We start from the raw sequence: 24,369 nt of genomic DNA, 5'->3' as shown, positions 1-24,369 counted from the left end.
CTTACATCAAAATAAATGCCAGCTGGAGCAGAGAATCAATGAATCCATGGAACCTGTAAAAAGAAGCATGTTGTGATAAACTAAAGAATGTAAAATAAATTTAAAAATAAAAAATAAATTTCTCTCTGAAAAAAAAAAAAAGCAGCAGCATGAATGATTTTTATGTATAATTTTGTTTAGGGAACAGTCCAGAGCCTGTTAAGGAAAAGATTGATATATTGTACTACAGAAAAACTTAAAATTCATGTGGGGGCTCCCCCAAAATATTACATATAAAATCATAAGACCAAAGGCAAACAGAAAATTTTGTATGACAGAGGACAGAAAAGAAGCTAATCACCTGAATTTAGAGTGAGCTCACAGAAACCTAAAGAGAAGAACACTAGTGTACCCAGTAGGAAAGTGCATGAGCAGAAGCAAGAAGCACACATGTCCCATCTCATTCACATTGAAGAGATACCTTCAAGCCAACAGTAAGAGATGAAAACCCAGACTGGAGTAAAGATCAAAGGTTAACCATGCCCTTTCCAGAGAAATGGCCACTCTCAAACACTGTCAGTAGAACTTAAATTTGTACACCTTTTTTGGAAGGCAATTTGTATCTATTAAAATTAAAACTGCACGTGAAAAAAAAAAAACAACCCAAACTTCATGTGCGTTGACCCTACTAGTAGAAATTTACTAGTAGAAATTTACCTTATGGGAATTCTGAATAAGAAGAATTAACACCTATCAAGTGCTTACTATGTGAAGGTGGGGTGAAAAATGTTTTATGTGAATCATCTCATTTAATCCCCAAAATGACATAATGAAGAAGGTTCTGTGCCCATTTTACAGATGAATAAACTAAAGGCGAACAGATCAAGAGACTTGCTCAAGGTTACACAGTAAGTAACAGAGTAGAGATTTTAACCCACACAGACGGGGTTAGTTATTTCCTCCCAAGGATGTTCATGGCAATATTAGAGGAGCTAAAAATGAGGAACAATTCAAGTGTCCAACAATATGAGACTGGTTAAACACCTGGTGATGAATTTCTAAGGAGCTGGGCAGCTCTTACAGAAATGACAGTGAACTCTGTGCTGATATGGAAAGATCTCTACACCGCATTGATGAGAAGAAAGCAAGGGGCAGATCAATGTGTAGACTCTGCAGATTTTCATTTTTAAAAAGTATATTGTATAGAGCAGCCAAGAATGTATATGGAGCTTTAGTGCAAATTAGCTAAAGGTGTCCCCTCTGGATGTTCAGTCCCAGGGGCAGACACAGAAGGTGCTTCTTTCTATGTTTTCATTCCCCTCTCTCTGAGCCCATTAGAGCAGAGTTTACAGGGATAAAGGTAACATAAGGATGTACTGAGAACCCAAAACCATCTACCCCACACAGCTCGCTGTCCCCAGTTTACATAACTTGACTATTCCATTGTCTTCATTAGCATAACTTTACTATTCCAGAAGGCTTTTGCCAGGAAAATAATTGTACTGTTGATTTCAGAACCTTCTCACAAGACCCGTCAACTTCTCAATAGAAAACATCAACAGATAGTTTATTGCATAAGAAACTTACACAACTCTTTGAACCTCTCATCTCAAAATCTCTCCCTTGCTGTCACCAGTCCTAAACGGCTATATTACCATCCTTAGCTGATCCCAATTATGTCTTGGCATTGAAAGACTCATAAAACAAACTTCAAATTCTCAAAAAACAATGTGACCTCGCCCTTCCCTCACTGAGCATTCCCAAGCTTCTCTAGGTGCTCTGTCTCCCTGCCCTGGGCACTCAGCTCTGTCACAAAAACAGGCTGTGTTGGGGCTGTCTGGGACGCTGGCATTCCACAGCAGATTCAGGCTAAAATAGGCAGGAGAATGTTTCTGGATGGTATCACAGTGAACATTAAGAGTGTTTCCCTTTGCAGGGAGCTTTTCAGTTTTCATCTGGTGCATGTTTACATTATTTTTGCATTATTTGAATGCTCTAATTATGCACATGTGTGACTTTTATTACTTTTATTTTAAATGCCAGTAAGGATTATGTGGGAGTAAGATTATGGGCTTTTATGTATATCTTAAAGATAGTTTTGGCATTTAAAGTTTTTATAAAGAAGAAGAGACTGCGACATTAGCTGTCTTAGAAAGCTAAGGACTTAAAAGTTGCTAGCTTTTCCTTTTTCATTCTAACAACTGAAAAAATTATACGTACAGAACAGCATATGAATCCTAAGTGTACAGCTTGATGATTTCTCACAAACTGAACACAGTCATGTCACACACACACACACACACACACACACACACACAAACACAAACACACGGTCAAGAAGCAGAGTCTCACTATTCACCTGAAGCCCCCTGGGGCCCCATCCAGACCGAGTCCCTCTCCTCTCCGTAAAGGTGTAACCACTATCCTGACCTTTACAAACATCATAGGTTGATTTTTGTCTGTTTTGGAACTTTATTTAAAAAATGGAAACAAACTATGTATTCATTTTTCCACTAGATGCTTCTGCAAAACTTTAAGTTTCTAAGAGGAAGCTATATTGTTGCAAGTAGCAGCTTGTTCATTTTTGTTTCTATACAGTATCCCACAGTATAAACAGACCACAGTTTACTTCTCCATCCTACTCTTGATGGACATTGAGAAGTGTCCTTTTGACACTTGCCAAAAAAATCTGGAATTTGTTTTGTATAGTGTTAAGCAGGGGTCAAGTTTAATATTTACCCTTAAATATATCCAACTATCCATAAATGCACAAGTCTGTTCCTGGACTTCATACAAATTTATTGTTCTATTTGTCTATCCTTTTACCAATTTCACACTGCCTCTTTATAATCAGTCTTGGTGTTTAGTAGAATGAATTCTCCCACTTTGTTCATTATAAGATTGTCTTAGTCTTAATCCTTGGCATGTTTGTATAAATTTACACTCACACCCACACACCATGTGTGGGTTTTTTTTTTTTTTTGCATTTACATTTGCAATCACAGTTTTATTTCTTTCTTTTGAGCCTTGCAATTTTATTTACTCATTAAATATTATATTGGCTGGGATGAAAAGTACAACGTTGAATAGATTCAGGATGATGGGTGTCCTTGAAGATAATGAACATCCCTGTTCTGGTGATAATCCCAGGGGGTAAATCTCTCATTATTTCACCATTATAGCATTTTAAAATGCTGGCATTGCACATTTTGAAGATGCTATTAATCAGATAAAAGAAATTCCTTCTTTCTTTACTGTGAGGTTTTTTTTTTTAAATAAATGGATGTTGAATTTTATCTAAGGCTTTTGAAGATATGACTTTTTGCTTTCTTTTAAAATGATGAATACTACTGATTTTCAAATAGTAAATCAACCACAGATTCCTGAAATTAACCCAACTTGTTTGTCATGCACTATCGTTCTCCGCATTGCTGAATTCAGTTTGCTTTTATTTAGAAACTTTGCACCTGTGTTCATAAATGACGCAGGCCTGTAGTTGTTGGGGTTTTCCTCCTAGTGCTCTTGATAGATTTTAGTATCAGGATTACGCTGGCCTTGTCAAACAAGCATGGAAGTGTTCCTTTTGTCTCTGGAAAAGTCTCTGCAATACTCGTGTTACTTCTTCTGTAAATATTGGAAGAACTCACTGGATAAGCCATTTGGGCCTAAAGATTTTGGGGGGGGAGGGGCAAATTTTAGTATTTCAGATTTAATTTTGTTTTGTATAGGAGATTATTTAGATATCTATTTCTTTTTGTGCCCATTTTGATAAGTTGTATCATTCTAGGAAATTACACTTTTTTTTGCATCTTCAAGTCTATTGACATAAAGTTGCTCGTAACAGCCTCTTATTATTCGTTCAATGTCTGCTTGATCCATAGTGACAGATCCTTTTCATTCCTAATACTGGTTTGTGTCTTTCTTGATCAGTCTTGCTAGGATTTTACATTTTGTTTTCTTTTAAAGAACCGACTTCTTTTTAATATATTCTCTATTATATATTTGTTTCCTATTTTATTACTTTCCTTTCTTAATTTTTTTGATATTTATATCGTTGATTTTCATCAGCATTCTTTACTTATAAAAGCTTTTAATATTACAAGTTTTCCTATAAATTTGTCATTAGTTGAATCCCACAGGTGTTTTATTATTTTTTATCATAATTCAGTTTAAAATGTTTCATTTCCATTGTGATTTCTTCTTTGCTATGTAAGTTATTTAGAAGAAGCATTGCTTAATTTAAAAATACGTGATTTTTTATTTACCTTTCTGCTATGGATTTCTAGTCTGATTTCACTGTGATCAGTGATCATACTCTGATCTAAAACTTTTGAAATGTTTTGGGATTTGTTTTAAGGCCCATCATGTGGTTCATTTGGGTAAATGTTCACGTGCAGCTGAAAAGAATGTGTGTCAATTGTTGGGCACAGTGTTCTACGTGTGTCAAATAGGTCAATTTTGTTCATGTCATTGTTCAAATCTTCTATATTCTTAGTGTCTTTTGGTCTGCTTGTTCTCTCAGGTACTGAAAGGTGCGTTAAAGTCACCAAAACATAATTATGACTTTGTTACTCTTTTTAATTCTGTAAAAATTTTTCTTTTATAGTTCTATTTTAAAGGTATATTATTCAGAATACACAGATTTAATGTTTAAATATTTTCCCAGTGGATTGATTCCTTTCACTGTTATGAAACATCTCCTTTAATACCCACTAGTTCTTCTTGGCTTTGTCTGAAATTAGAACAGCTATGTCAGTTTTCGTGGGGTCTGGTTTGCATGGTATACCTTCCTCCCTCCTTTGACTTTTCAACGTTTCTTTTTGCTTATACTTACAGTGTTATCTCTGCTAAGCAGTATATAGTTGGGATTTTTAAAAATCCGATCAAGTACTCTTTATTTTACATTGGATGTAATCACTGGTAAATCTGGAGTTGGTAATTAGTACTACTGTTAGACCAACTAGGATAAAGCTCTTACAATGTTTTCTATTTGTCTTGACTATTCTTTGTTTCTTTTTCTCCTTTATTACTTGATTTGGATTTATTTTTGGAGTAAATATTCTGCACATTCTCATCTATTAGCATATAAAACTGCTGGTAAGAATAAAACCAGATGGGGCCACACAGAGTCCTGACTGCTCTTCAGAAGCACCTGGACTTGGTTAAGATGCAGATTTCTTTTTCTCACCTTAGAAGTACTGAATCAAAATGTGAAGCAGGCAACAGGCAAGGTGTGTTCCTTAAGCTCTGCAGGTTAATTCTGATGGACAGCCAGTAGAGCCACCAGTAGGCCCTGCTTCCTCCTCCACATGTGAAGGGTAGGTATGGAAAAGGTGGCTGAGACAATACCTCTAGGCTCACCGCCCTTACTTAGCACCTCTACAGGGCCTTGTGCTGCAGGGCCCCGGTGCTGTGACCGAGGTTAGTCTCCAGCTCACAGGTGTCATCTACACAGTGCACAGCCAAGGGGCTCACCCCAGCCGGGCCGGACCCACTGCCTCTCACTGTCTGGTGTCTTGCACCCCAAGGCCAGCAGCCGTGATGTCCTAACTGGGCTCTGTTCTCCTCACTGCTCCTCCAGACCCCCATGGGGTGTTTCTAGAGGACTGGCAAATCTTTCCTTCCACCACTCAGTAAGACTGGTAATGATCCCTAAGAAGCCAAGCAATGTATGTGCCCAATCTACCCAATCATCACACAGGCTGGGTTCTGCCTTTATTTTATTGTAAGTCATTACCATTACAGTAATATTTTTATAAGGTCATCTGGTGTGGTATGAGCCCTTGTTTCCTGTAGAAAGAGAGGTTACCCTTAAAATTTAACCACAAAAGCCCTAAAAGATGTCACAAAAATGCATATCTGCCTCTTCTGAGGTAGTTTAGTGCTTCTGGCTGTATCGGAGATAGTTGAAATTGGCATAACAACTTTACCTTCAATATTCAAATAAGAAAAAAAGAACTGGGGGATAGAGTGGCAAATAAACAATTTTCCACCTCAAGCAAGAACATATTTGGTACAGAGACAAGACCAAAATAAATCAAGGGGGAAAAAAAGTCTGTTAACTGGAAACATAAAAAATAATATCTCAGTGTGATCTTCCACCAAAAATAAAAAAGTATATAATATCAATAATAATTCAAAAGCTACACTCTAAAGTGAGTAGAGGCATTTGGGAGTTGTAACATTAAACATATAATGCACGTTACTGTACCCATAAAAGCAAGTATTACGTAGAGAAACTTGACACGTTTTTCTGTTGTTCTAACAAATCCTCAAAAAGAGATTTTGATGGCAAGAAATTCTGAAGGTTTTTTTGATTTTGTTTTTGTTTAGCCTAAAGGTTTTTAAAGTATCTTCTTATTGACAAACAAAAGAATGCAGACAGCTTTACTGTGCAGGGCGCTTCTCGGCCCTGTCGGTGGGGCCTGTACGGGCTTTACCAGCCCCCATGGTCTTGGCTCCCACTCACTTGGCTTTATAACATGGGCCCTGGGCAAAACAGACTGAAGGTGCAAAATGCAGCCAAAAAAGACCAGGAGACTGGGTGAGGTGAGGACATGTCACACGGTCTGCTCGGGCTCTTCCTCTGCAAGGCTCTACCTCTCCTCAGTCAGCAGAAACCGAGAAGTCTCTGAGATTGGCCCTGCACGCTGGCCTCAGGAGACGTGCCCTGTGGGGGTACAAGCCTGGCTCCTGACCCAGCAGCTCCATCCTCCCAGGAGGTAGGCAGCTCCAGGAGCTGTCGCTGACTCAAGCAGCTGTCACTGGACGTTTCTCAGGGGTATTTTCCAGCCCTTTCTTTGTTCTGCTTTACTATTACGCGGTCTGGTTGGGTAGCAGACATTTACAGTGTAGCGTCCCTTTCTGTTCCCTAGATGCCCCTTGGCAGGAGCTCAGACACACGCCAGTTCCCAGAGGCTCGGCTTCCTGGGTGATAGTGGCTGGGTGAGCCACCTGACCTGGGTCCTGTCCCCCAGAGGGGTCCTCAGGTGCACCCCACTGCCCACTGGGTAGCTCTGCTGGCCTGAAGGAGGGGCTCAGGGCCACAGCAAGGAAGCTTCCCTCTCAGAAAAGAAATAAGAGAGAGACCCGGAAAAGATAAGAAGGAACAGGGCTCAAACTCACTCCCCCTGGCCATGGGGCCTGAGGGAGGAAAACCCGGAGGACTGGAGAATTACCCTTGGGGAGCTAACAAATACAAATAAAGTGGAAACAGCTTTCTGGGTATTTGCATTTCTAGCTATCTATCTCCAGACACATTTGAAAGGAATATTTCAAGACTGGGCCTTTCATTCAGGCCCATTCAGTGCCAAGTTTTGCCAGGTTTCTCTCCCAGAAGAGTGAGCAGGAATCACCGTGAAGAGAGGGGCAGGCAGCAGGAACACCACAGCCGACAGTGTGCACTTCCTCCTCCAGGATGATCCCATGTGACCCCATGGGGACAGGGCAGGGCCGAGTATTCCCACTGGAGAGAAGAAGCACACAGCATGGGAGGTTTAAACATGGCCCACGGCACAGAGGGGCCCGTGTGCCCTGCGGGCCTGACCCCTGCTTCCATTGCCGCTCTAGCTCATTGCAGGGAAAGGAGCGGCTCTCCGTGGCCAAACACGCCTGGAAAAAGAGGGTTAACTTAGTACTTCTTAAACCATCCTGAGAAACAAGATGGGAAGGGGAGGACCTACCAAAAAGTGAGCTCCAAACGTGTCAAGTGCATGAATGGGCACAGTCAGAACTGGAGCGGTCCTCTAGAGAAACCTCTGAACCCTCTGACCAGTCTGAGTCCTAACTGCAGTAAAAATCCACAAGGATGCTTATATTTAACATTTTAACACAAATTAACAACATTTTGTTAAATACATCTTAGGAGGGGGCAAGGTGGTGGTTGGAAAAAGGGACGAAATCTGGGGTCCCTGTGGGTCCCGAGGCCACGGCAGCGGAGGAAGGAGCACTTCCGGCTCCCAGCAGCCCTCCAGCGCCCTGTGCCCTGGGAGCTGCGTGGGCTTCAAGCTAACGGCCATGCTGACCATTGGGAATGAGGTGCTTGGTGGCCCCGAGGCCGTTCTTCAGACAGTTTCTCTCTTTGCTTTTGGTGACTTCTTCCTTTTCCTCCTCCTCCTCCTCTTCCTCCTCTTCCTCTTCCTCTTCATCCTCAGCATCACTCCTCACATCCTTGATCTCCTAGACAAAGGATCAATGCTCTGTGAGTGACAACCTTCCAGAAACACTCTTGAGCTAATAAGCAAACAAATGGCCCGGGTTAGAGGTATACCTCCCTTCAGAGATAACCCAGTATTTAAATGCCCAAACACTCACCAAGATAGAACATATCATGGATCATAAAACAAACCTTAACAAGCTTAAAGAATTGAAATCATGCAATGTATGTTTCAGGTCATAATGAAATTAAACTAGAAATCAACATGGATGTTGAATTTTGTCATACGATTTTTCTGTATAGGTTGATATAATGCATCTATTTTCCCCTTGTTTAGATTATTAATATGATGAATTACATTCATTGATCTCTAAATTTTGAACCAGCTTTGCATTACTGAGACAAACATCTCTTTATCATGGTATGTTATTACTCTGACTGGTGTGAGGTGGTATTTCATTGTAGTTTTGACTTGCATTTCTCTCGTAATTAATGATACTGAGCATCTTTTCGTGTGCCTGTTGGCCATCTGGATGTCTTCTTTGGAGAAATGTCTGTTTAGCTTTTCTGCCCACTTTTTGATTGGGTTGGTTTTTGTTTGTTTGTTTGTTTTTTGCTATTAAGCTGTACTGTTTGTATAGTTTGGAAATCAGCCCCTTGCCAGTTGTATCATTTGCAAATATTTTCTCCCATTCTGTAGGTTATCTTTTTTAGTTTTGTTTATGCTTTCCTTTAGTGTCCAAAAGCTTTTAAGTTTAATTAGGTCCCACTTATTTATTTTTGCTTTTATTTCCATTACTCTAGGAGGTGGAGCCAAAAACATACTGCTGTGATTCATGTCAAGAAATGTTCTTTCTATGTTTTCCTCTAGGAGTTTTTTTTGCATCAAGTCTTACATTTACGTTTTTAATCCATTTTGAGTTTATTTTTGTGCATGATGTCAGAGAAGGTTCTAATTTCATTCTTGTACATGCAGTTGTCCAGTTTTCCCAGCACCACTTACTGAGGAGACTTTTTCTCCATTGTATTTGCCTGCCTCCATTGTCGCAGATTAACTGACCATAAGTGTGTGGGTTTATTTCCAGACTTTCTATCCTGTTCCATTGATCTATGGGTCTGTTTTTGTGCCTGTTATCATACTGTTTTGATTACTGTAGTTTTATAGTGTAGTCTGAAGTCAAGGAGTGTGATCCCCCAGTTCTGTTCTTCTTTCTCAAGACTGTTTTGGCTATTTGGGGTCTTTTGTGTTTCTATATGTATTTTAACATTTTTTGATCCAGTTCTGTGAAAAATGTCACTGGTAATTTGATAAGGATTGCATTGGACCTGTATATTGCCTTGGGTAGTATGGGCATTTTAACAATATTGATTCTTCAATCCAGGAACATGATATATCTTTCCATGTGTTTGTGTCATCTTCAATTTCATCAGTGTCTTAAAGTTTTCAGAGTACAGGTCCTTTGCCTCCTTGGGTAGGTAGATTCCTAGGTATTTTATTCCTTTTGATGTGATGGTAAATGGATTTTCCCTCAATTTCTTTTTCTGCTCTTTTGTTGTTAGTGTGTAGAATTGCAACTGATTTCTGCAGACTAATTTTGTATCCTGCAACTTCACCAAATCCATTGATTTGGTGAAGCTCTAGTAGTTTTCTGGTGGCATCTTTAGGATTTACTATATGCATAGTATCATGTCATCCACAAACAGTGACAGTTTTACTTCTTCTTTCCCAATTTGGATTCCTTTTATTTCCTTTTCTTCTGTGATTGCTCTGGCTAGGACTTCCAAAATTATGTTGAATAAAAGTGGCAAGAGTGGGCATCCTTGTCTTGTTCCTGATCTTAGAGGAAATGCTTTCAACTTTTCACCATTAAGTATAATGTGAGCTGTGGACTTGTCATATATGGCCTTTATTATGTTGACATATGTTCCCTCTGTGCCCACTTTCTGGAGAGTTTTTATCATAAATGGATGTTGAATTTTATCAAAAGCTATTTCTGCATCTGTTGAGACGATCATATGGTTTTTATTCTTCAATTTGTTAATGTGGTATGTATCACATTGATTGATTTTGGGATACTGAAAAATCCTTGCATGCCTGAAACCCTGGGATAAATCCCATTTGATCATGGTGTATGATCCTTTCAATGTATTGTTGGAATCAATTTGGTAGTATTTTGTTGGGGATTTTTGCATCTATATTCATAAGATCTATTGGCCTGTAACTTTATTGTCTGTGATATCTTTGTCTGGTTTTGGTATCAGGCTAGTGGTGGCCTCATAGGATGAATTTGGAAGTATTCCTTCCTCTGGAATTTTTCAGGATAGTTTCAGAAGGATAGGCATTAACTTTTCTCTAAATGTTTGGCAGAATTCCCCTGTGAAGCCATCTGCTCCTGGACTTTTGTTTGTTGGGAGTTTTAAAATTACTGATTCAATTTCAGTGCTGGTAATTGGTCTGTTCATATTTACTATTTCTTTCTGGTTCAGTCTTGGTAAATTGTACCTTTCTAAGAAATTGTCCATTTCTTCCAAGTTGTCCATTTTGTTGGTGTATAGTTGCACATAGTAGCCTCATATGACATGAAAAAACATTTTTTAAAACTTCTCAGCAAAGAAGGAATAGAAGCTAGTATCATATTTAAGAGTGAATGACTGAATGCTTTACCCCTAAGGTTAGGAACAAGGGAAGGCTGTCCACTTTCACTGTTACTATTCACATCATATTGGAGAGACTAGTCAACGTAATACGGCAAGAAAAGAAGAAATAAAAGTCATATGGATTGAAAAGAAAAAAAATAAAAATGTCCCTATTTGCAGATGACATAATTATCTATGCAGAAAATCCCAAAGAACCAACCAAAAAACTCCTAGAATTAATGTGAGTTTAGCACTAAGGCTGCAGGATAAAAGGTTAATATATAAAATCTCTCTCTCTCTCTCACACACACACACGCGCGCACGCGCACACACACACACACACACACACGCACACACAAAAACCCCTTGATTTCTAAACACTACTATAGTAGGCTGAAAACTGTCCTCAAAAATATTAGGTCCTAATCCCTGGAACTTGTGCATGTTACATGGTAAAGTTTTTGCAGATTCGATGAAGATGAGGGATTATCATGGATTATCCAGGTGGCCCTAAGTGCAATCCCGAGCGTCTGTATAAGAGTGGTGGAGGTAAATTCGACACACAGTAGAGGCAATATGAAGACAGCGGTAGAGACTGGGGCAATGTAGCTACAAGCCAAGGAATGCTGGTAGCCACCAACAGCTGGAAGAGGCAAAGAACAGATTCTCCCCTGTGTGTGGTGGGAACACAGACCTGCCACACTTTGATTTTTGCTCAAAACTGATTATAGACTTCTGGCCTCCAGAACTGTAAAAGAGTAAGTTTCTATTGTTTCAAGCCACCAAGTTTGCAGTAGTTTGTCACAGCAGCCCTAGGAAAATAACACGACTAGAAATGTCCAACTAAACCTGAAATTTAAAAATCAGTAACAATTACAATAGTTTCAAAAAACAAAAGTGCATAGGATCTGCATGTAAAACCTACAGAACTCTGATGAAAGAAATCAAGGATCTACATAACCAAAGAGATATATACTATATTCAAGGGCTGGACGTTTCAATATAATAAAAATATTAATGATCCCTAAATTGTTCTATAAATTACATACAATACCAGTTAAAATCTTAGCAAAATTCTTTAGAGATAGAGACAAGCTGAAATTTATATGAAGAGGGAAAGGAGCTAGAATGGCTGAAGCAATTCTGAAAAAGAAGAATAAGCCTACGGCCAGACCACCCTGAACGTGCCCGGTCTCGTCCGAAAAAGAATAAAATTGAAAAGCTCAAACTACTCAATATTAATACTTGTTATAAAGTCACAGTAATTAAGACTGAGTGGCGTTAGCAAAGGGGTAAGAACATAGATCGATGGAACAGAAGAGAAAATCTAGAAGTAGACCCATACCAATATGGCCAGTTGAGTTTTGACAAAAGTGCAAAAGCAATTCAGTGGAGAAAGGACAGTCTTTTTAACAAATGGTGCTGGAAAAAAATTAGAAATCCATAGGCAAAAAAGTAAATTTATACAAAAGTTAACACAAAATGGATCATAGATCTAAATGTAAAGTATAAAACTTTCAGAAGAAAACCCATGGCTTTGGGCTGAGTGACGACTTCTTAGCCATGGCACAAAAAAGCATACTCCATAAAAAAAATTGGTAAGCTGGACCGCATCAAAATGAAAAACTTTTGCTCTGTGAAAGACACTATTTAGAGAATAGAAAGATAAATTGCAAACTGAGAGATAATATTTGCAAATCCCCTATCCGATTTGTGTGGATAATAAGGAATTCTCAAAACTCAATAATAAGAAAAAAACCAAACTAATTTTAAAATGGGCTAAAGATAAAAAAATAGAAACTTCTAGAAGGATACAGGATGTCAAATGAGCATATGAAAAGATGTTCAACATCATTAGCCATTAGCAAAATACAACTTAAAATCATGATCAGATACAGGTACAAACCCACTAGAATAGTTAAAATTAAAAATACTGAGAATAGCAAGTGCTGACAAGGAGGCAGAGTGACCGGCAGAAGCTCTCATACCGTGCTGATGGAAATGTGTAACGGTATAGACACCTTGGAAAACAGTTTGGCAGTTACTTATAAAGTTAAACATACACAGACTGTATGTCTCAGAAATCCTGCCCCGAGTATTTACTCTAGAAAAATGAACATCTATATTCACACAGAACAAATGCTTACAAAAGCTCTATTCATAATTGCCCAAAATTGGAAACAACCCCAATGTCCTTCACCCAGTAAAAAAATAAACATAGTACATCCTTACAATGAAATACTACTTCCTAATAAATAGCAACAAACTGTTGACATTTGTAAGAAGTTGGATGACTCTCAAAGGCATTATGCTGAATGAAAATAGTGAGTTTCAAAAGGTTACCTACTGTGTGACATATTAATGTCATTTTCATGACAATCTTGAAAAGACTAGACTCTAGGGATGGCAAACAGCTAAGAGGCTGTCAGGAGCTGGGGTGGAGGAAGGAGTTTGGGGGGTGACAGAACTGTTCTGTGTCCTGATTACGGTGATGGCTACACAAACCTATACTTGTGGACCTAGAGATTATCATAGTAAGTGAAGTAAGTCTGACAAGTATCATATGCTATCACTTAAATGTGGAATCTAAACAAATGATACAATGAACTTATTCACAAAATAGAAACAGACTCTCAGAAGTAGAAAACAAATTTATAGTTACCAAAGGTGAAGTGGTGGGGAGAGGGACAAATCAGGAGTTCGCAATTAACAGGTGCACACTACTATATAAAAAAAATCTGCACAGGTGTTAAAATTCAGAGGCCTGTATACCAACAGAAAAAAAAATAAATTTGACTAGTGATAAGTTCAAAAATAAAACTTAAAGAAGTATTTTTAAAACCACTATGGTTTTCCCAATAAACACCTGTTACGTGAAGTATTACTCGTGTGTCCCTCTGGTTGTCAGGACAGCTTTTTTGTTGGGAATAGACCATTTCCTATTTTCTCTATGCAAGGACTCCTTCAAGTCCCTTAATTAAGAGCTACACACTTCTCCTCTTCTTCAAGGTGATCTCAAAGGAATTTTGTGAGGAAAACTCCCAGAAGAATAACACTGTCCCTGAGGAAGGTACATGATGCCAGATGCTACAGATCAGACTTCATTGCAAAATTAAAGATGGTATGAATTATTGAAACAACACCAAGAACACAAGCTGTGTGCAAGGCACTGTTGGACGTCACCTCTCACCCACTAAGCCAGTTCACAAACATCTCTATTAGACCCAGCTAGAAAAGAAGGAAGAATACAGACAGTGAAGGCTGCTTTCCTCACACATCATTTTTCAAGCTGACATCCATAACCACAAGCTTAACTTTTCCCTTTTGCGACCTGCAGACTAAAACTGACCACCTCAGCAGAGTCGTGGGGTGTATGAAGCCAAATTCCTCCTTGTGTACAATCTTCATGCCAATGTAGCTTAAAAGCAGAAAACAACGTACACACATTCTGCTGTCCTCATCATGGTAATGCAACTTCATGGGCTCTTTTCTGTACATTCTGCTCTTTTCCACAGCAACACAGAAAGGGTCTCAAAATAAACAAGGCTCACTGTAAACACAAGGAATAAACTTGGCATCTCACTGGCTGAGATGAAACAAAGAAAGGCAATCTTTCCGTGATTTTCTGGGAGCCAGGATCAGAGCGCTCCTCCTGCAGACAAAGCCTTTCAGGGAAGGGTCATGCTTGGCTGATGTTTGCTTTCAGGACCATGACCCTTGGGTCTCCTTTTGTTTCCTCAAAAGATTTTTGTAGGGAACAAGGGGAAATTTGATTAGAACAAAGAAACTAATTTCTCTCCAGAAAGGCACACTAGCATCTTTCCACTCATTTCTCCAAGGACCCGAAGAGCTGTGTTAGCTGACAAATAAACTCGTCCTAAAGGATGCTCCTCATTGTCCCAAGCCTCCTCCAGCACTGCACTGTCACCTCTAAGAAGAGATCCTGGACCGTATGGAGGCTTTTGGAAATGCATGGCATCCTCATGGTCACAGACGTTGGGGGGCACGACTTTTAGTGACCATTGGCCAGGGATGCCATTCATCCTATAATGCATATGACACCCAGGTGTCCTGCCAGACCTGCCTTTTTAATTATCCAAGCCTACAACCTAATTCCATTTTACCTTCAAGCACAGGAATTCTTGCATGGTTTTAATATATTCTCAATTTTCCAGGAATGCAACCATGTACCTGAATCAAAGGAAGACTATACTTCATTTTGTTCAGAACATCACAGTATCAGAAAACCACGCCACTAATGGCAACCCTCCTGGTGGCATGCGAGTCTGCAGCACGACACGTCTGTGTCCGTCTGCATTCGCAGCTGCCCCAATCGGAATGAGTCTACATGCCAGCAAGCACAGCACTGGTCGACTTCAGCACGTTGTCTAGTGTAGTCACGCACATGTTACACGAAACGCGTGTTTTATCAGAAATGACTTTCATCTTACTTCTTTTTTACTATAGTCGTGGCATTATATTGCTTTCCGAAATTATGGTTATAGGTAAGTGATACTACCCAGGAAGTTAATTTCAGGCTAGTGAAGGAGACGTGGGTCCAGCAGGACAGAGAACCACTGCCCGAGGTGATGAGTCAGGCTCAGAAAGGATGTCCTGGTAGTAAGAGTTTGTCGGATGGGGTAGAGCTGGTTGCATATGATACAAACTTGAATATGTGAACTGGACATTGAATGGTATTCAAATATTTAAAAACCTCACATTATATTCAATTCCATCTTGTATGTGCTATCTATAACATAACAGTAACAACAATGACACCCTTAAAGGGTTTTTTTCACTGCCCTAAAAGTCCTCTGTGCTCTTCTGTTCATCCCTCCCAACCCCTGATGATCACTGACATTTTCTTGTTGTTGTTGCCATAGTTTTGTCTTTTCCAGAATGTTATATAGTTGGAATCATACAGTATTTAGCCTTTTAAGATCAGCTCCTTTCACTTAGTAATATACATGTAAGGTTCCTCTCTGTCTTTTCACGGCTTCGTAGCTCATTTCTTTTTGTTTAAGAATATTTCATTGTCTGGATGCACGTACCCCAGTTTATGTATCTACTCACCTGCTGGAGGACATCTCGGTTGCTTCCAAGTTTTGGCAGTTATAAACGAAGCTGCTACAAACATCCGTGCTATAAATGTCCATGTGCCAGGCACTGAACTAAGTAGTATGAACGACATCATTTCCAACCCCAGGACGTATTTGCCATTCTGTGTACTTAGAAGAGAATGAGGCTCAAAGGGGTTAAGTAACTTTTACAAGGCCACACAGCTATGAGAGACAGACAGGATGAAAACCCTGATCTAAGCTTAGACACCTTGAACCACAGTGCTCTACAAACCCCTGCCGGAGCTGTCTGTGCAAGTACTGGGAGAGAAAGGGCACCTAGGGGTGAGGCAAACACTGACGTGTTTTATTCTATTCCATGTTGTTTAAGAGAAGAGCTACGAAACTAATTTAGCAACCTATGAATGATTTGCAACCCACAGTTTTGAAAAAACACTGGCTAAGCTGTGCTAGAAAAAATACGGCTATCTAATCAGCTGAAATCAGAAAAATTTAAGATGTAAACCACAACCCGTATTCAGCAAAGTACCTTTTCACAATGGCAAACCTTTCCCAGTAATTACAACACTTAACAGAAATAAAAAACAAGTCAAGCTTGCTCTAGGGGAGCAAGGAATCTAAATAGCTGCCAAAGGGCAGGCCACAGTGTTTTCTGGAACTCTACCTGCCGGCTTTGATGGGCTGCCGAGACTTGGCCGGCACAGGCGGCAGAGAGCCTCCCTCCCGGAGTCAGCCAGCTTCTCTCCTTGCTCTGCCCTTCCCTTCGGTCTCCGCACAGCAGCACCCTCCCCTCCCCTCCCCACTTCTTAGTCGTCCCTGGGCCTGTAGAACTGGTCTAGTGCGAATTGCTGGCCCTGAACCCTTCCACAAATCTTTAAGGGCCTAAGAAAATGCATGCAAAAAGAAGGATCCAAAATCTCCTTTGAAGAGTGGAGTGTGGATCTGGGCTTCAGGAGCCAGAGGGCTGCAGCTCCAGGCCACAGTCCTCATGGTCCTCAGGGTCCTCACACAGGCCATGGCTCACTACAGTGCACGTGCTCCCCACTGTCCACTCACCCCGCTTCCCCCGCGGAAGGGTCAGCAGCACCGTTACAGACGGTGTATTACTGTTCTCATAACTTTAGATAACTTTCTTTCTGGAATTAGCAAAGATACCTAGTTTTCAACTGAACGTTCTCCAGAAATGACCTGGGTCCTCTGGAATACGTTATTAACAGTATTATTCATTCTGCAACTGGAAATGCATGAATATAAATTTTTGCAAGGTGTTTTAAAAGTACCTCCCTTCTCCCCCCAGCAACTCCCCTTGGTTACACAAAATGATGGTGAAAAGAATGAGGAACAAGTCACTTGTGGAAGAGACACTTTGTTACTGGTCTTAAAAAAGGCTTTAGAGCTCCCTCATCACCAAATAGCCCCAGCCTGGCACTCCAGCAGGGCACTACCATTCACGCAGCTCCTATGGGCAAACACCACCAGGCCACCTCGGTCCTGCTCTTTGTGGGAGACCTTGTTTCCCAGCTTATCGCACGCAGAGGGGCCGTCTGATGCAGACCCCTGTGCTCTTGTCTTCAGCGATCTCCAGGCAGCATCTAATCTCTCCGGTCACATTCAGACTCTGAGCTGAACTGGCCTGTTGACAAGTCCCCGCCCAGGGCCTCAGAGCCCAGAAGCACGGCAGTCAGCCGGGCTGTGCCTCCCAGCTGGCCCTTGGAGATGCAGCCGCACAGGGCTGGGTCTCAAAAGACTCCTCCTGACCCACGGTGCCCTGCAGCACTGCCCTGCAAGGCTTGTGATGGCCCCTCCAGACAGCTCCAGCCAGACAGTGTCCATCCCATGGCTCAGAGGAGCTGGGCTGCCATTGTTGGCAAGACTTCTGATTAAGGAAAATTCAAAAATATCTTGCCTGCCCTTCTCTCGGGATAGACAATTGCTTTGCTCTTAGACAACTCCATTCAACAGCCCACTTTCAAAAGGAAATACTTAACTGGTCACAGCTGCACAGCCATAGTATGTGGGGCTGTTCCACACCAGTGTTTCCCAACTGACGTGCCAGGAAAGGGTTCAAAGACATGCTGAGATACTGATCTTCTCAGGCCTTGGGGCAACCAGCACAGCCCCAGTCTGCTCCTGCTTTGGGGAGCCCCACCTGTTTATCCCAGTGTGCAGTACAAATACCGATTTCTCTGGTGCCTGAGGTGATGAAGCTTAGGAAACAGTGTCCTAGACTGTCTACAGAGCTGAAGGCAGTGTTTCAATAAGTAGCAACCTTGGAAGACTTCCTCATAAATGCCCGGCTTGAACCAGAGATGAGAAGCTGTGCAGCCCCTGGGAGAGAAAGGTGTGCGCACAGGGCAGGAGGTGAGAATCGACTGCTTTCAGCATATGGACGGTTCTGCAGGCTTAGACCCGACATTTACAGAGATGAAGGAGCAGCGAGAGAGGAAGAGTCACTAGGTGAAGTAGTGTGAATGGAGAACGACTGTCCGGCTCGGTCCACCTGCCGCCCCCGGAGTGCCTGTCCCAGCCCACACTTCACATGGCCATGAAGCCACTGGCAGGAGCATGCCATCAAAGCCATCGTTTTCTCTCAGTGACAATGGGACAATTAGCTACAATCTCATTCTCTCAATCCAGCAGAACTTTCCAAATGCAGTTGTCTTATTTCTAAAGGAAATGGCTGACAACCATTTCTGATGATCACCTGAGTAATACAGATTGCCAATATTTCCATCTGAAGAAATGCTAACGGGTTCATTATGGCAAGCTTGGATCCTCAAGAAATAGTGTGCTGGGTTGTTCTTGCATAAACCTAACCTCTCTTTGTGTAGGATGACACTGTCAGGTGGGAAAGCAAGGAATAATTTAGGAACATCACCAATCTCAAAGTGAAATTAACCAAAGAGAGAGGAGTTCACTCATTCGTTTCAGAGATCTCAGCCTGGGCACTCTTTCCATTGTTGGCCAGTTAATTCTGTGTGGACTGTTCTGCCCACTGTGGGAGGGTTAGTAGTAAGTGTTCCTGGTCTCTGTACACTAGATGTCAGTTGTGACCACCAGAAATGTCTCCAGAGATCATCAAATGTCCCTGGGGGGTGGGGGGCAAAATCATCCCAAGTGAAGACCACTAGTTCAAAAATTATTTCTTGAGTCCCTGTGCATTCTGTAAGGCATGGAGATACAATGATCTCTGTTTTCAAATAACTTACATTCTATTGAAAGAGCCAAACCCTAAGAGATCAAACCCATAATAAACATGTAATCATGCATTTATAAGCACTATGAAGTAGAGAATACCAAGACGTGTAAATTGGAGATCTCATTTAGATGGGGGTGATACCAGGAAGGCCTTGCTAAGGAAATGGAACTCAAAGGTTGTAACCTGAAGGTTAAGGAGAAATGGTCATGGACGATGGAGTAAAGGACATTTCAAGAAGAAGACACAGGATGTACAAAGGGCATGCTCAGGGAGCAGCAAGGCCAGTGCAGCTAAAACATGGCAGGAAAGAAGGAGCATGACCTAAGACGAGGTCAGGGAGTCAGCATGGACCAGACGATGGATTTAATAGGTGATGGTCAGAGGTTCCAAGTTACTTCTAAGTTCCAATGGAAGCCATTAGGTACCACTGTTCAAAGCACTGGGAACATATCAGTGAAAAAAAAGACAAAGCGCCTATCCTCAGAAAACATCTGGTCTCATGGGGAGACTGGTTTGTATATAACAGGATTCTCTGCTGCAGCGTGGAAATGGTCAGAAAGAATCCAGGGTGATCAGAGGCAGAGCATGTAGGAGGCTGTGGCCACAGTCCAGAAGAGAAATGGCAGAAATGGGACTGGAGGGGCAGCATCTGAGATGTAGAGGGGCTGTTACCCAGGGAAGAACAGCGCCCACAGGCCTCCAGGTTTGGGGGGACTTGTAAGTGCAGCCAGTCTAGTTTCTACTTGATACTGACATGACATGTTTAATAAGCAGCGGAAACGATGCACATTCTCCTACCTGTGCATTTCCAGTAATCCATTATCTGCTTCCTTTTTTTTATATGGTGAGAAAATCTGCCTTCTTATCCAAAAGGGGTCTGTGTCCTTCCTTCAAACACTGAAGTTAATTCCTCTTCAAGCTAAATATTCTCATTTCCTTTAGTTGATCCTCATATGACATGGCACCAAAACCTGTCACTATCTTGTGGATCTTATGAGAACATATTTCCATCGGCAGTCACTGCACTGCATTGTGATGCATGTGTGTAACATTGTCAGCATCACTCAGTTAATACACAACTTACCACTTTCACAGAAAAAGGGAGCACAGTAAATTTAAAGGCAAGCCCTGATGATACCTATGCTTTCAGCTTTATTTTGTGTAATTTTTTCTTATATTTTAAGATCCCACTATATATATATATACACACACATATACACATATATACATACACATGTATACATATATATATCTTTATCAATTAATCATGATTTGCCTAGTAGTGAAAGTAAGTAGCTGGCCCTGGTCAGCAGCCCTCAAAAAATTATTGCAAAGATTACCAAACAAAATAAACTTTGACACCAAGAAAAAAACATACTAATGCTAATAGGATAAAATTATGAATAATCTCTGCCACAGCACTTTCACACACTCTGGGGATGACATCTGCAGCCATGCCGTCTATAGAATTGCAGAGCCGTGCTTTTGAAATGCCTGAACTAAACTCCATGATCGGGAATCTGTGGCTTTACAGTAATGTCAAAAGCCCAGGAGGTCGTGAATGACTCATGATGTCCCACTGCTTTTTGAATGGCTCCACATCTAAATCCACAGTTGGCAATGAAACAAAGAACAATATAATAAGCACTTTATGCTGTTTTGAAAGCAAACTTTTAGCTTTAACTGTAGGGGGAAAAAAAGAAATGCATTCAGTCAAAGGTTCAATTTTCTGAACTACTATCAAAATACATTCCTTTCTGTTGTATTAGTTCCTATTATCCAAGTTGACAGGGTCATAGTGAAAAAAAAATAGCTGAGTTCTTCCTTTTTTTTCCCCTCCTCAAAGGAGTTGCACTGAATTTAAATTGGATTCTCTGAAACCTGGCTATACGTGGACATTTCCTGTTACCTGGAATACGAAATTTCTAGACCAGTGTTTCTCAAACATTCACGTGCACCTGAATCACCTAGGGTTCTTGGACCTTCATTTGCAATGTCTCTGGAGGCGCCTGAGAGGCTGCGTGTCTAACCAGCCCTGGGTGATGCCTAGGCTGACAGGCAGGTGCCACTCTGCGATCAGCAGGTGGCTAGTGAGGCCGCAGACCCTTTCTAGATTGCTGCTCTCTGTAAAAAGAAGTTGAAGCAGAGGGTTGCCTATGAGTCTTTCATGTTTTAAAATCCCATGATTTCAAACAATTTTGACTTCCTTAACTCTAGGTCATAAGTCTTTTTAGTCCAGAAGGGCAACAGAAAATTACTGATATGTCTCATTTTGCATAATGGATGGTTGTGTAAAAATAATTAGTAAGTCATCTTGTAAAATGAGTCATGTCTTTAATTCTCCCAAGCATTCTGTTTTTCTACAAAGGAAAGAATCCCAAAGTGCTGTTTCAACAGTCTGACTTTTCATTTGTAAGGATTTTTCAGCAGAGAGCATCTCTGTAACAGGAAGTCTACTGCTCTTGCTAAAATTCGCAAGATGAGGGCATTTGTTGAAATCACATCAGCAACTGCCACAGTGCGGGGAAGAGTGTAGCTCTCTCTGCGTTTTAGAAAGCAGACCCAGCAATCGGAGGGAAATCCATGGACACTTGTGCAGAGAGGACACCCACACCCACACACCCCAACATACAGCTGGGTTTCCCCACTCGCTCTAGTGGCTCTAAACCCGACAAGCAAAGTAGAATCACTTAAGCTGGGGGAAGAAGAGGACTGTCAAAAATCCCAGTGTCTGGATCTAGTCCCTGTAGGTTCTGATTTAATTTGTCTGAACTAGAACCTGGCTGTGAGTATTTTTTTAAGGCTCTACAGGCCATTCTAGTCAACATAGTTGCAGTCAACTATGTAGCCAGTATGTAGCAAGCTGATGTGAAACAAAGAATGGAAATCTGGAGAGATCTTCTTCTGGGTGTGAGCAGTACACCTTATTCTGTATTAGACTCAAATATGATTAAATATGATTTAATCCTCTGATTAAAATATATTATCAGGCAAAAAAAAAAAAGACTTTTTCCATAATAGAAAAATCCTAAATTCCTTTAATAGGCCTTTTAGACAAAAGGTCCTCTGAAACGTGTAGGCACTGTCACCAAATGTCATGCTTTCCCATTCTTTAAATAAAAGACTTGATAAGCTGATCAAGCAAAATGAAGTTTAACAAGAGGGAATGTAACTCCCACAAAAGTCACGCCTGTCACCAGACAGTCCCCAGAGGAACTGTGGCTTGGCTCACGTGAAAAAGGCTTAGAGGGTTTAATCACTTTCAGGCTCAGTATGAACAACATAACGTGACCACCAGCAGCTCAATACCAAACTAGGAAGCATACTTTTCACAGAAAGAGACACCAGACCTGCTTGACTTTGTATCAGTCAGACCGTATCTGGAAACCAGTGCTCACTTACAGGAGAAGCTGGATAAAGTGAAACAGGAGAGTGGTCAGGTGAAAAGACTCGGCTGCGCACCTTAGGGGGTAAGGCTGAAAGGACCCGAGACGTTTGGCTGCAGTAACAGAGAGTCGCGGGGGTGGTGTTAGGGAATGATGCTCGGTATCAAGGGCTACCATGTGCTTCTGCGCCACACTGTGCGGCGCTCATAACTGAGACAATAACAAGACTACTTGCACGGTTTGTGGTAAGAAATCTATTACTAAATACACTTTAGGTACCTAACTTTGCAAATGATGTATTTGAGGACTTCTGGGTTTGAAAAACGAGGGCAGCCTGATTCCAAATTTCTCCCTCACTCTTCAAAACAACTATAGAGCCAACAGGGACCACACCTTCCATTTTCCTGGGAAACAGAGAACACTGAGAAAAGAGAACACTGTTCACTTATCTTTAAGAAGAAGAAAAAAATGTACAAATTCCAGTGAGCCCACAGCCTTCTAGCCTATGGCCGGGAAAGTGGGGAAGGGGAGGTTGGAAAAAATAAGCAAGGTGGGAGTACTTAGAAGAAGCACAGACAAACTCAGCCCCAGGAAAAGAAAGTTAAGCTGTAAATGACCTGCAGTTCACAGCCGCTGATAAAGAGAAGGGGCCCCAAAGTTTGCAAGACAGGAAGTGTCAGCCTCAGAGACGCAGAGCTTGTGGGAGACACCCAGGTGTACAGGGAGAGTGGTGCCTGGGGACGAGCAGTGAAGGGGAAGAAGGAAACAGGAGAGTAAAAGTTAGGATCCTGCAGAAAAGAAAGAAATACAAGAAATGCGGCCATTTGCAGCAACATGGATGGACCTAGAGAGCGTTATGCTTAGTGAAGTAAGTCAGACAGAAAGACAAATACTCTATGTTATCACTTACATATGGAATCTAAAAAATAAAACAAATGAAAAAATATATATATATAACAAAATAGAAATAGACCGCAGACAGAGCAAACTAGTGGTCACCAGTGGGGGGAGGGAAGGGAGGAGAGGTGAGATGGGGTGTGTGGGTAAGACACACAAACTACTATGTATAAAATAAATGAGCGACAGTGATGTATTCCACAGCCGAGGAAAACAGAGCTATTACTCTGTGATAACTTTAAATGGAGTATAAGCTTATTAAACACATTGAATCACCTTACTGTATACCTGAAATTAACATAATATTGTAAATCAACTATTCTTCAATTGAAAAGAAAGAAAGAAAACACAGTGAAAAAAATAAACAAACAAATGACTTTTCCAAGGCCTCACATCTAAATGTTTGGGAACCTGTACCCTCTGACCCCTAGTCTGCCTCCCTACGGAGGGTAAATGCGAGCCTCCTTGCAGGGGCAGGCGTTAGGTTGGGGACAGGGGAGGCAGAGAAAGGAGGCTGCATGGACACCATGGTGCTCAGCCCAGAAGCCCCTTCAGGACCATGGCAATTTACTGCCCAGCTGCGGGAGCGTCCAGCTGTGTCTCTCTCTGGTGTTATCCTTGGCTGAAGGGAGCTCCATTGCCCAGAGTTATGCCCCCTCCCCAGAGGGCAACCCACATCCAGTGACAGGTTAAGGCTGGGGCACAGAGATCCAGCCCCTCTGCTCCACTTGGGATATCTCTGAAGGGCCAACCCAGTTCTCAGCTCCCTGCAGGGTTGGATGAGGCCTTTGTTGCAACTGCATCACAGTTTAACTTCTCCCTCTGCCCAGCCCAGCTTCCTTCACTTCCTCACATGTGTGGAATCCCAGAGTGTCCCCGAAAGCCTCCTATGTATGCATGTACACTCACGCGCGCGCACACACACACACACACACACACTCACAACTGATATGGGGAAGAAACAATGGCTACAGAAAGTAGGCAAAGTTTGGTTCAGGTGTCCTCCAGGCCTGCACTGAGGTTTGCCCTCCCCCATTA

The 24,369-nt window shown here is 41.4% G+C and overlaps 1 protein-coding gene across 1 annotated transcript in view; it reads right to left on the bottom strand.

Moving 5' to 3' along the window:
* Positions 1-5,698: 5,698 nt before the first annotated feature.
* CERS3 (ceramide synthase 3) overlaps positions 5,699-24,369 on the bottom strand; it is a 91,094-nt gene continuing 72,423 nt past the window's right edge. The window contains exon 11 of the mRNA XM_010985332.3: positions 5,699-8,157. Within this exon, the coding sequence (XP_010983634.2) occupies positions 7,987-8,157 (171 nt within the window). The 3' untranslated portion in view covers positions 5,699-7,986. The remainder of the gene's footprint in view (positions 8,158-24,369) is intronic.

This window comes from Camelus dromedarius, chromosome 29, assembly GCF_036321535.1.
Source record: "Camelus dromedarius isolate mCamDro1 chromosome 29, mCamDro1.pat, whole genome shotgun sequence".
NCBI lineage: Eukaryota > Metazoa > Chordata > Mammalia > Artiodactyla > Camelidae > Camelus > Camelus dromedarius.
The sequence above is the reverse complement of the archived record's forward strand: the minus strand, read 5'-3'. Positions and strand labels throughout refer to the sequence as shown.